Source organism: Limulus polyphemus, unplaced genomic scaffold, assembly GCF_000517525.1.
Source record: "Limulus polyphemus unplaced genomic scaffold, Limulus_polyphemus-2.1.2 Scaffold426, whole genome shotgun sequence".
NCBI lineage: Eukaryota > Metazoa > Arthropoda > Merostomata > Xiphosura > Limulidae > Limulus > Limulus polyphemus.
Genome location: NW_013666036.1, coordinates 45,108 through 57,570, shown reverse-complemented (window position 1 = coordinate 57,570; position 12,463 = coordinate 45,108). Strand labels below are relative to the sequence as shown.

Here is a 12,463-nt window from a genome sequence, read left to right as displayed (position 1 = left end):
ACTTGTGTCACTAAAGTTTCATCGGAACGAAGTTACGGAAAGTTAATTAACAAACGGAGATGTAACAATACCATTTTCTTCCTGCCACTTTTGGGTATTTCTAACAGTGTGACACGGTGCTCCATCTTCCTGGAACAACGTTGTGTTTTTGTCCACGAAACCCGAGGAATAGAGTGGCAAGAGTCCTTCCTCCAATATTTCGATGTATTTCGCAAAATGTATGTTGCCGACGCACTCCACTGAGCTCGATCTCCCACCAACTCAAACAGCTTCCCAAACCATCATGCTGAAACCACCATGCTTCACAGTTGGCTGCAATCTGATGAGCCATATCCTTCCATTGTCCGAAAATTGAGCGAATCTTGATTCGTCTGAGAACAATACGGTCTTCCAAAAGTCCAGAGGCTTGGTCATCATATCACTTGCCAACTTTTTTCGTCTGACTATGTTGGCAGGTCTTAATAAGGGCTTCCGTCTAGCTGCTCTGCAACAATAACCCAATCTGTGGAGAATCCGTTGAACAGGTTTCGGGCTCATCCCACCAACTTTGTCAACTTCTGCAGTCGTTAATCTGGGATCCATTTCGATGCTCTTCTTGACAGCCCTTTTTATACTCTCTGATGGACCAGGACGACCCGGACGCTGCTCAGTTGTTTCCTGAACTGCACGATGATTCTGTTGAATATCGAAAGCAGGATTCCCAAATTTGCCACTGACTTATTCCACCATCTGCTTGACCAACTATCCTTCCTCTAACAAAATCTGACAATTCGAGAGAACCTTCAGTTCTAGGCATATTGTAACAAAAGATAATTAGTGTGCGGACCATTTTCATTTATATAGTGCTCTGTGAACACAAATTAGTTAGCATAAATCAGTTAAATGACGAAAAATTAGGTGTCTATTTACTTGTGACCACTCAGTGTATACTTCACAAATAAAACAACTTTCTTATGAGTATAAATTTTCGTATGTCGTAGTGAAAAATGGAGAAGTCATAATAAGTTTTAAAATGATTTAAACTCCATTAAAAACGACTTAAGCTCCAGAATAAAAGTTATATTTTAGACGTTTCAGCTGGCCGCCTTTAAAAGGCGGCCATTTTCAAGGTTCAGCATTCTATCCAAGTAGTAAGAGGAATAAACGAGTATTTTTTGTTTGTTCTTCTTAATACTTGGACAAACGTTCTTTCTTGAAAAGGACGTAAGCTCATTAATATACTACCAAATTCTTTTACACGTTTCATACCATTGGGTAATCAGAATTAATCCTATTTTATAAAAGATCCAGGAAGTAATTTTCTAAATCATAATTAGATAATTTTATGGTAACTTTTGATTCCATTGAATCAATAAGTGATGAAAGAATTGATAGTGCCATTTCTTTAATAATTAAAAATATATAAAAGTTCGCTTTGTCTTAAACTTATACCTCAACGACTCATCACTTCTGTTCTATCTTCCAATGGTATATTTAAAGTTCGTTGTTAGATGCTTAATTGGTCATAACAAAAACATTTCTTTATAAACGATTGTCCCAGCCTGTGTGAATCTTAATTCCCACGAACAAAAACTATTGGATTTATTTTTTGAAAGCTATTACAACCTTTGGCCTTGTATTACATACACTAAACTGAATACATTCACCACAAGCACACATACCTACAGAAAGCCCTAGTCATTGTATTTTATTATATCAAAACAATCTGAAAGCGGAATTTTAAAATTTTTCAGCGTTGCGAAAGTTCATTTGAAGCTCAAAATGACTTATTATAAATTATAGTTATTTTTCTTATAGTGATTGAAATATTTAATACTCTACACGAAACACAACTCCTATAACACTAGCAATAACAATCATTAACAACCTATAGTTGTTCAGCAATTAAACACTTCTTTACAAATTCTGAAGCACAAGAGAACTGTTTTAAAGTTTGAAAACTCCATGGGAAATTCTTAGGTTCAAGAGAATAATCTACATTTTCTAAATCGTCTTCCAAAGATAACTGCCTGATACATCTAAAACATTTCTAATTAAATGAAAACTTTCAAACTTCAACAATAAATTAAAAACACTTGCACAAAAATACTTTAATCAACTATATATATATATACTAATTATATAATTTTATAATTTCGGTATGATATTAAAATATTTTGACCCTCCTTCTGATATTCACGTCAGCTGTTATAAAAATCAAAACATGTCCCCTGAACAGAAAAAGTAAACAAATCAAAAAACAAAATTTTAAATAAAAGTAAACTTTTTGGCAGTTGTTTTGAATTATATTGCACCATTTTTATTTTATTTTGAAATTACAATGATATTATTTAAATAAGTTTTATAAAAGTTACAGATCTGTTTACAAAGTGCTACTGTAAATGACGTTTTAGCAAATAAAACTTACAGATACACCTGTAGCAATTATCACAAAAAAACTGTTGTATAGCTGGCATATAAAATTTGAAATTAAAGAGTAAACAAACACACCTACTTAAATCATTTTTATTCTTTACATACAATTTTCTTGTTCAATATCACACAAATGTTACATTGTTTATTACAATCAAGCAACAATAGTCACTAACCTAAACATTAATTTCTACATTTCATGTATCTTGGCAACACTAGTTGCAAGTTCTCATTTTTAGTCAAAATACATATACAAGTATGCTTCTCTGTGCTATAACTGAGCAACATCCAGAAATAATCTCTATTGGTAGAAATGTACATGAACAAGTTAATTGTCACCTATACAACTAACAAAAGGGAGTTTATCACAGCTACATGACCCAATACATTTTCCATATATATATAACATGCAAGACAAAGACATTAGTGCAACTTGTTTAAAGCATTTTCTTTTATATAACACAATAGAGCATAGATTTTACTCAATGTGAAAAACAGATATTCAAAAACTTCAAACAATTTGTTACTGAAACACCAAAATGTCTAATACCTATTCCTTTCTCAAAAGTAAAAATATTATGATTAATTATTGGGTTGCATCAAACTGGCTGCAAAATAAGCTTGAAGGAAGGGAAGTTGAATCAGTTTAAGGGTTTAGTAATTATTTATATTCATAACACAATAGAGCATAGATTTTACTCAATGTGAAAAACAGACATCCAATGAAAAATTCAAGCAATTTGTTATTAAAACATCAAAACGTTTAATACTTATTCCTTTCTCAAAAGTAAAAATATTCCGATAAATTAGTGAATTGCAAAGTGACTGCAAATTAAGCTTGAAAGAAAGAGTCTGAATCAGTTCAAGGGTTTAGTAATTATTTATATTCATAACACTTGTTTGAAAAAGTAAAGTAGAATGTAATTAAAAATTAGCTTGCACTGACTTTGTCTAATAATCCTTTGATATCATTGCTACAAGGTCAGCAAATAAAGGGGGAAAGGATATATAATTCAAGTACACTTGTATACAATTTTCATTAAGATAAGCTAGTACATTTCACAAACGTTATAATTCTTCAGTTACCACACACTTAATTCAATAAATATACCACTGCAATTATGAAGCATGTAGCTGGAGGCACAAATGTGTTCAATAATGGCTGGAGATGGCTTGAACGGGTAATGAAGAAAAACTTTGTACCTGATAATGATAAAACCTTGTCGAAACATTGTACATTTGCTGTTATGTTAAACTTATGTTAAAGTTTTTCTTCATTACCCATTCAAGCCGTCTCCAGCCATTATTAGTCTCAAAGTGGGTTCCTCGTCACTGAAAATGTGTTCAATATCTAAGAATATAAGCTATAGAGTCAAGCAATTAGTGGTAGTTGCTAGTCGATTAATTGACAGCCCCATTAATCGATTAATACAGTGTTTCTCAAACCATAGTATCTATAAAGGAAATAAAAGTTGGGACCAGGTGCAGCCAACCAGTTGCCTTCCCTCTAGTAGCAATTTAAAAACAACAAAAGGTTGGCAGCTGGTGCTGTCACACGGTTGCCTTCACTCTAGTCAGCAGCTCCAAAGAAAAAAAGATTGGTGGCAGGTGATGAAAGCCAGTTGCATTACCTCAAGTCAAAAGTTCAAAAAAAAAAAAGTCAGCAATGGGTGCTGCCACAGTTCTCCTCTCTCTAGTCAGCAGTTCAAAAAAGAAAAGAAAGTCAGCAATGGGTGATGCCACAGTTGTCTTCTCTCTAGTCAGCAGTTCAAAAAAGAAAAAGAAAGTCAGCAATGGGTGATGCCACAGTTGTCTTCTCTCTAGTCAGTAGTTCAAAATTAGTGACAGTGGCAGATAGCATTTATTTGGATAGTTGGAATGAATCAAAAACCTAATTTTGATTAATCAATTAGATTGCATGGCACTAATCAATGTAATTGCTGCTCATAAGTAATCAATTTTATTGATTAAATTGCCCAGCTCTATTAAGCTATGTATGATAATTACAAACTACAATATCAAGCACACATCATTTCTAGAAATGCAGAATAAAGTATCCATTTATACAGTACATAATGACTAACTATAGCAACTATCAAATTTCACACAGACATCCCATTTGTAATTGTTGGAAAATATATGTAATTCTATATACACATGATTGATTTTTCAAACTGTAGATTACAAGTGAACACTATGAATATATCCTTCATCTTTCAAAGTTATTTAACATACTCTACTGAATAATTATTTTCTCAAGAGCAGAATTTTCTTATAAATACAATATCCAACACATTGTATAACCACGATCTTTAAATCAGTATAGTAAAGATACCACATATAGAAGCTATACGTGTTATGGAAGAAAAGGATCTTGTTCGTTTGTTGATCAATCTCCAAGGTCATCCATCCAGTATGCTGTTGCTAGTTGTAGGGAATATATTATTTTAAGTTGCATCTAAAGAAATATTGAATACAAGTCTAAGAGGTTATAATTTCATTGTATACACCACTGGCTAGGCCATATTAGGCATATTATGGTCAGTCTTGGGCTCTAGGTTTCTTACCTTAGGAAGGACATTGAATTGTTGGAAAGGGTTCAGGGAAGGTCTACTAGGATGATACCTTGGATGGAAAGGTTGCCATATGTGGGCAGGTTAAGATTTTTGAAGTTGTTTTCTCTTGAGGAAAGAAGATTAAGGAGATCTGATTGAGATGTATAAGATTGTTAAAGGAATTGATAGTGTTGATGAATCATCTTTTGTTTTTGTACTTAATGGTGAGAATGGTAGAACTAAGGGACAATATTAATTCTACAGTGTAGGAGTCATCTTCAGCTAAGACAGTTTTATTTTTCTAATTGATCTTTGGAATGGGTTGCCATCAGATGTGGTAGAAGCAGTACATTTAAGGGCTTGATAAATATTTCAATGATAAGGGTTGGCTTTGACTTTATGTGTGTAGTTTAGTGGATGGGAGTCTAGATGGACCAACAGGTCCCTTATTATCCTTAAATACTAGAAGTTGATATGCAGTTTCGTTACCACAGTAAATATCTGCCATTTTTGTAAAGTTAACGTATCAATCTGTACATAACTCACAAAGGATCAAAAATTTTTGTTCTGAGATGTACACACACACAAAAAAACAAAGGTTCTGGAAATAAACAGAATATGTTACTATTATCAGATCTTCATTAAAAATGTTTTAATACTAACTTAATACATGATGTTACCTATTTGTTTTCAGTGTTGTTTTTTAACTAAAGATGTGAAAATGATTTTAAGAGAATTTACTAAGATGCACAGGTTTCATTTCACAAGATATATCATAGTATATTGAGTACTAACTGTCACACACAAAAATGTCAATTGTCAGATAAAACTCAGATATTGGTTGGTGTTAAACTTAGATAAATTGTTTTCTGGTTGGGTGTTAGAAGTGAGTAGACTTATGGAGTTGGGAAAAAATTGTATTATTTCACCTTCTTTACCAAAAGGCACTTTTCACAGGTTACATGCCATATCCTACATACAATTCATAAACACAATATTCAAAATAAACAAGCAAACAAATCACAACACTTGAAGATGTTTGTTGGAAAAAACTGAAATATTGTATAAAATCAACAAAAGTAATTATTAAAACACTATCCTTTTGATGTATAATTTCTATATATCTGCTAACCACATTTCATCCTTGTCTGTGAATTTTTGATAACAAAATTCCATAATACAATCTTATACCTTTCAAAACATTTTACACAACATTCTACAGTGAAATTAGATTCTATAATTAAGTTACCACACCTTGTCATACAATATTTTCCATATTTCTTTGTAAATAGTAAAATAGTGTACACAAGCAATGTGCATATCATTCAGTAAACTTAAACATAGAACTGATATAAATCTTTAAATTACCATACCCTTCTTTTTACAGCTTTAATTATTTATCAACAAGTGATTAAATTTGTTCTGAGGATTCAATTTTCTATGATCCTGATATAAAAATTCTAACTTAAATCTCAAGTGTTACATGATGGTAGCCTTCAAATAATAAGGTCATTTTTCATAATATAATGAATTAGCTTCCACAAGTGCCCTTAAGAAAATACAAACTACAAATAGGATCACAATAATTGCTCAATCTCAGAAATCATTCAGATTATCCTGTCATGTGAATATTTCAAAATTATATGTGATAACTTGATATAATTTTTGGTTTGATGATTACTTTTAGTCAAACAGACTCACTGTTGATTGTGTTGACTTTTGTTCTTCTTCAATATACTTTACAATGTCAATGTCTTCTGTTTTTTCTGACTCAACAGGTAGCTTGTTTACCTCTTTGTCTAAAGTTTGTGTCTGCTTAATTTCTGCAGAAGGATGTGACATTTTACTTGCACCGAGAAAATGAGTAGATTGGTTGCCAGCAACAGGTTTCTGAAGAATCTTTGGTTTTGGTAAAGGAACGGGTTTCACACTGGTTACAGAAACTGGCTTAGGAGGAGGTGTAGGCTTACATTTTTTGAAAGTTTCTTCTTGCAACTGCTTTTTAGTCTCCTGAAAAAAAAGAGAAAAAGTTTATAAAAGTTATGTTATATGTCAATGTTATTTTCTTGATTTTTATTGTAATCATCTTTTACCAAAATATCTTTTATGCAATAAAAATTTTGGTGTGCACTTTGTTGAATCTTCAGTGAGATTGCAGAAATAAATAAATGTTTAGTACACTTAACTTCGTAAAATTTAAGTTATTTGTCATTGTTTAGTATGAATATTATCACAATTAATAAGACAAAACATTATTAAGACAGATATCTTTGAATTTGCTGATTTGCATAATAAAATTTTATGAAAAATATAAATTTTATTTCCCCACTTAGACATAAGGATAGAGCTAAGTGATTAGTAGCAATTGACAACAAAGTTAGTCGAGTCAGTCGCCTTCCCTCCAATCAGCAGTTGAAAACTACTAATTGAATCACCAGGAGCCAAGAATTTATACAATAGCAAGTTGAAATCTATCAAAATTTAGAGTTATTTAAAATTTTCAGTGCCTTATATTACATACTGCTATGAATGTTCAAATTTTTGGTAAAGAACTGAAACATCAGAATTTGTAATCACACAGAAAACTTGTAAGTTTCAGCTTGAGAAACAGCCAAATACTTTGAAGAGTGAGTCTTGGGTAATTTGATTTTTTTTTAATTAACAAAAGTTAAAATAATAAACTGAAAAAAAATGTTGAAAGGCCCAGACATTCATAACATAATTTGTTACACCCTTAAAATAATTCTCCTAACAATGCATGCTATACAGAACTAGTTAACCAGATTGTTGTTGATACCTTCCTCATATTTTTAAACACTAACTCAATACAACCCCTTTCCATTATTTATTTGAAGTTGTTCTTGACATAACTGTTAAAGTGAAAACAAATTTCCAAATACAAGAATATTTAAAATTAAGAAGAAACCATAGAGCATCCTAAAAAGTGGACCTTTGGGTAATTATATATCAAAATATTTAAAATACTCTGTCCAATATTCTTTCTTTTCATTTCTATCAAGAAGTGTTAGAGAGGGCTGTTAGAACTTATGGAATTGTTAATTACTTTGGAATCCTTATAGCATTAATATTAGAACTCTAAAAACACATTACAATCAAGATTATATAAATAGTATTTAGAAGGTATACAGATTTCAGTACATTATATTCAAACGATTTTGAATATTCAATTTAGCAAGTCATGTGACAACCACAGCCAATATAAAGTTAGGTGGAATGTATCAGAACTATATTTTGACAATGTTTGGTATTTCCTAAGTAGTGTGATGCTACTAAAAATCTCTCTTTAGGAAAGTGTACAGAACAGTCCTTTCTGATGCAAAATATTCCTACACTAAATCATAAAGATGTGTTAAATTTGGGCATTAAGCATTTCCAAGACTTAATGGCATTGAAAAACAATGAAATATAGATCAACTTGGGGGCACAATGACCATTAAGAAAGAAACCTGCAACAAAGCCATACCCCAGCTATAGTAAGCAAAGTGCAGCATCCTCTGATGAGAATTCACAAAGGTCAGTGAAAAAAAAACATCCACATTCCAGAGGCAACAGTAAGCAACACAATCAAGAAGGATATCCATTTGGAAATGAGGTCAATGGGGTGTGGCGTCACCAAGATAAGGTTTTCCAATCATATTTTCTGTTCTATCAGTTTCTGGGTGGTTGGAGTGTTGAAACAGGTGCTAGTAAACCATTGTTCTCATAAAATAGATGGATTATGAAAAGCCAACAGGGAAGAGTGGTGTGTTTTGGAAATGGCAGCCTTACAAAAGAGCTTTTTGCAATGGAAATTATGCATCAGGGCTATTGTCAAGATGAACACAGTCATCAGATGCAGCACAATCAGATGTGGTGACATGGACTGCAATAAAATGGTGAGGCTTCAAAATCGTTTTAATATAACATATTCAACCTTATGTATAATTATATACCAACAAGTAATAACACACAACTTAAACTGTGAGCAGTACCTCATTATTTGAAGACACTGGGTCATGGTGGGATGTAGAGTTCTTACAAGTGGAAATATTCTTTGCTCTGGGCTTAGGAACTGGTTTCACAACATTGAAAGTAGATACACTATCAGTTTCAGAAGCTGTTGCAACATCAAAAGTGACAGTAGAAGAAACAGCAGCTTGGCTTTGTGTTGTCTCTATGTCTGTTTTAGGCGGTGACATTTTCTTACCAAACAAGTCATCTAAATTAGTGTCAACTCTACAAACCAAAAAAACATATTTTCATGTATACTGGATCATATTTGATACCTAATAATTTAACATAGATGTAATACTTGAGTAACTTCTTATAATGATTATTAGACTGAGATATATTCCTGAATCTTATCATCTGAAACTCAAAACATGTTTCATTAGAGTTGGAAAGAATTCAATGATTGCATCTTGTTTTTATTTGCCAGTTCAGTCATTTCTGGATTGGGGTGGGGTGAGGGGGGGGTATCACCAACATCTTCTGATTTGTGTCCTTTTCACAATGGTAATATTTAATGAAAGTACATGAAATGTAGTAAAAACTAATTAAGTTATATAATTTTGGTTTTACAAAAATCATATAATTCAATTTAGTTTTTCTATCTTTTTCTATTATGTGAAATTTCCATAATTTGTTGAGAGATATTTGAAAAAAAAAGATAATAAATTTCATCTTAGAATTTTTTATTTTTTTTTTTATCATTGATAAAATCATTTCCATTTTATTTGCATAATAAATTTCAACTTGATTAATATTCATTAACGTATTCTTTTAATACTTTATTTTGCTGATTGTAGTAGTCAGTACTTTTGCCTATTAATAATAAAAAAAAAAGGTGAAAATTTATTTTTACAATGGAATCAGGTCAGGTTAGGTATCGTCATCTTTGGTCAAGATCAATTAATATTTTTATAAATATACATATTTTGCTTATCTACATTATTTTAACACAATATTATTTCACAAATAACGGTTACAATCACATTTCAGTTATTTGCATATTTTGCTGTTGCCTACCATACTATTTAACTGTCCAAAATCAGACTGACTTTGTAGCCACTATGTAATCATGAAACTATACATACTATAACTCTGTATGTACTAAGTGTATATTCACAAAATCTGGCAAGCTTTTAGTAAACATTACAAGTCTGTTGTACAATGGTTTTTTTTGTGAATTAACATTCCTGAACCAGTCTGTGTGAAAGGTGATTTTCATGCTAAAAATAAAAATACTTCTTTTCATCTTACAGTTTCTGTATTTCATTTACACACCTTCTAGAACCTCCTAAATGATTATCACATTTTTTTCAGTAAAACTTTAAATTTTATCTATTTTAGTAAAATCAGCAATGTATGGTTAGATGAAAAGTTGAAAAAGAAGAAATTAATCTAAATTACCCTTTACTTCTTTCTACAACAATCGCATATTGTACCAAATAAGTATACATTATTTATTATTATAGCCAAAGCTAATAGACTTTTCAAATCTGGGTTCATTAGTTTTTATGCTTTACAGCTGCTTTTTGACCCTCTCAGAATATACTTAAAGCCATTTTTATAGCTGCACAGTTTTGTGTAAACAAATGACTGAGTTACAGGTACCCTATGACAATGTAATTTGCATGTTAAGAAATTGAGTATTGCAATACATTTTTTATTGAATTTACTTTTTTAAGTTTCCTTATTTAATTTGTAAGTTTCCAATTTTTATATTTTAGTTACCGAGTCTTCTAAAACAACCCACTAAATTCTATTGTTCTTCTCTGCAGGATTTACATCCGATTACCACAAATCAATAAATTACTTCTCACACCACTTTAATCACTCTACATTGACATAAAGTGTTAACAATCTGCTCTATCCAGTGGCATTTAAACTTGGCCTGTATGTATTTTCATTATTAGTTGTTCACACTATATGCTGTGAAGTCATAAAACGGTGTGATGAGGAGCTGCACTAACAAAATCAGAGAAAGAGAAAAAAAACTGCATTAGAGAAAATTACTTTGAGAATTACATTTTCAAGGGATGATACTTTCTTAGCAAATATAAACATATGCCTTTGGACAGAAAAAAAAAAATCATACAAAAATGTACAAGTGCATTGTTTACAAGCAATACTTTTTGAATAATGGTTGGAGATGGCTTGAATGGGTGATGAAGAAAAATTTTAATTCAAGTTTAACATAGCAGCAAATGTACAACATTTCAAGAAGGTTTTGTCATCATCAGAAATGGTTGCACATTTTCCTTTGCAAATTAGACTAACTAAATGATAAAAAATGACAAAATATCAAATTTAAAATATTATTGAGTAAAAAAAAAATGTTTAATTAGAGTCAGAATTATTTTTACTTAAATTTGCATGTTTAATATGCAGGTATGCACTTGACACCTGAAATGTGCTCATCAGTCCAGAGAGTGTTTATATAAAAGCTATATGTATTCTAGCAATCACATCCATCTATAAGACATCCAAGCAGTGTGCTGTTGCTAGTGGTAGGGCAAATAGGATTTTAGGTTGTATCTACAGAAATATTGAATACAAGTCTAAAGGGCTCCCTACCTTAAGAAAGACATTGAATTGTTGGAAAAGATTCAGAGAAGGGTTACTAGAATGGTACCTGGAATGGAGGGGTTGTCATACGAGGAGATGTTGAAATCTCTCAAATTTTTTTTTTCTTGAAAAATGAAGAGTTAGGGGGGGGGGGATCTGATTGATGTGTTTAAGATCGAAAAGGGAATTGATAGTTTTGATGCATCATCTTTTTTCATACTTAAACAGCGAGAATAATATGACTAGGGGACACAAATATAAATTTTGGCAGGACAGGAGTCATCTTCAGTTAAGACAGTTTTATTTTTCTTACAGCATGGTTGGCCTTTGGAATGGGTTGCCTTCGGATGTTGTAGAGGCAGTAAATTTAAGCGAGTTTAAGAAAAAGCTTGATAAGTTTATGAATGGTAAGGGTTGGCTTTAAGATTTCTTTAAAAATTATTTTAATTTAGTTTAGAGGATGGAACAGCTGAGATGGACCAATAGGTCCCATGTTGTCCCAAAACATTATATTATCTATATAGGCACCATAAAAGCTTTAAGTAGGTTCCTATACAGGGGTTAAAGTTTTTACAGTAAATACAGTTAAACATCAGTGATCCCTTCATAAAAACTAAATACCGTATTTTTTGGAATATAAGACGCACCGGTGTATAAGACGCACCCTTATTTTGAAGACAAAGTTTTGGGGAAAAAAAAGCTACAGTCGCATTTGAAAGATTTTTATTGAACAAAAATCCAATTTGATACTTTAAAAATTTAAATAATCTTTTACACTTTCCTCAATAAGTCGGTATGATCTTTTACACTTTCCTCAACAAGTCGGCATGATCTTTTACACTTTCTTCAACAAGTCGGCATGATCTTTTACACTTTCTTCAACAAGTCGGCATGATCTTTTACACTTTCCTCAACAAGTCGGCATG

The 12,463-nt window shown here is 31.6% G+C and overlaps 1 protein-coding gene across 1 annotated transcript in view; it reads right to left on the bottom strand.

Moving 5' to 3' along the window:
• Positions 1–2,491: 2,491 nt before the first annotated feature.
• Positions 2,492–12,463, bottom strand: part of LOC106458184 (DNA ligase 1-like) — a 42,434-nt gene continuing 32,462 nt past the window's right edge. Inside the window, exons 7-8 of the mRNA XM_013917654.2 lie at positions 8,960–9,203; positions 2,492–6,977 (exon numbers count right to left, since the gene is read on the bottom strand). Coding sequence (XP_013773108.1) covers positions 6,651–6,977; positions 8,960–9,203 — 571 coding nt within the window. The 3' untranslated portion in view covers positions 2,492–6,650. The remainder of the gene's footprint in view (positions 6,978–8,959; positions 9,204–12,463) is intronic.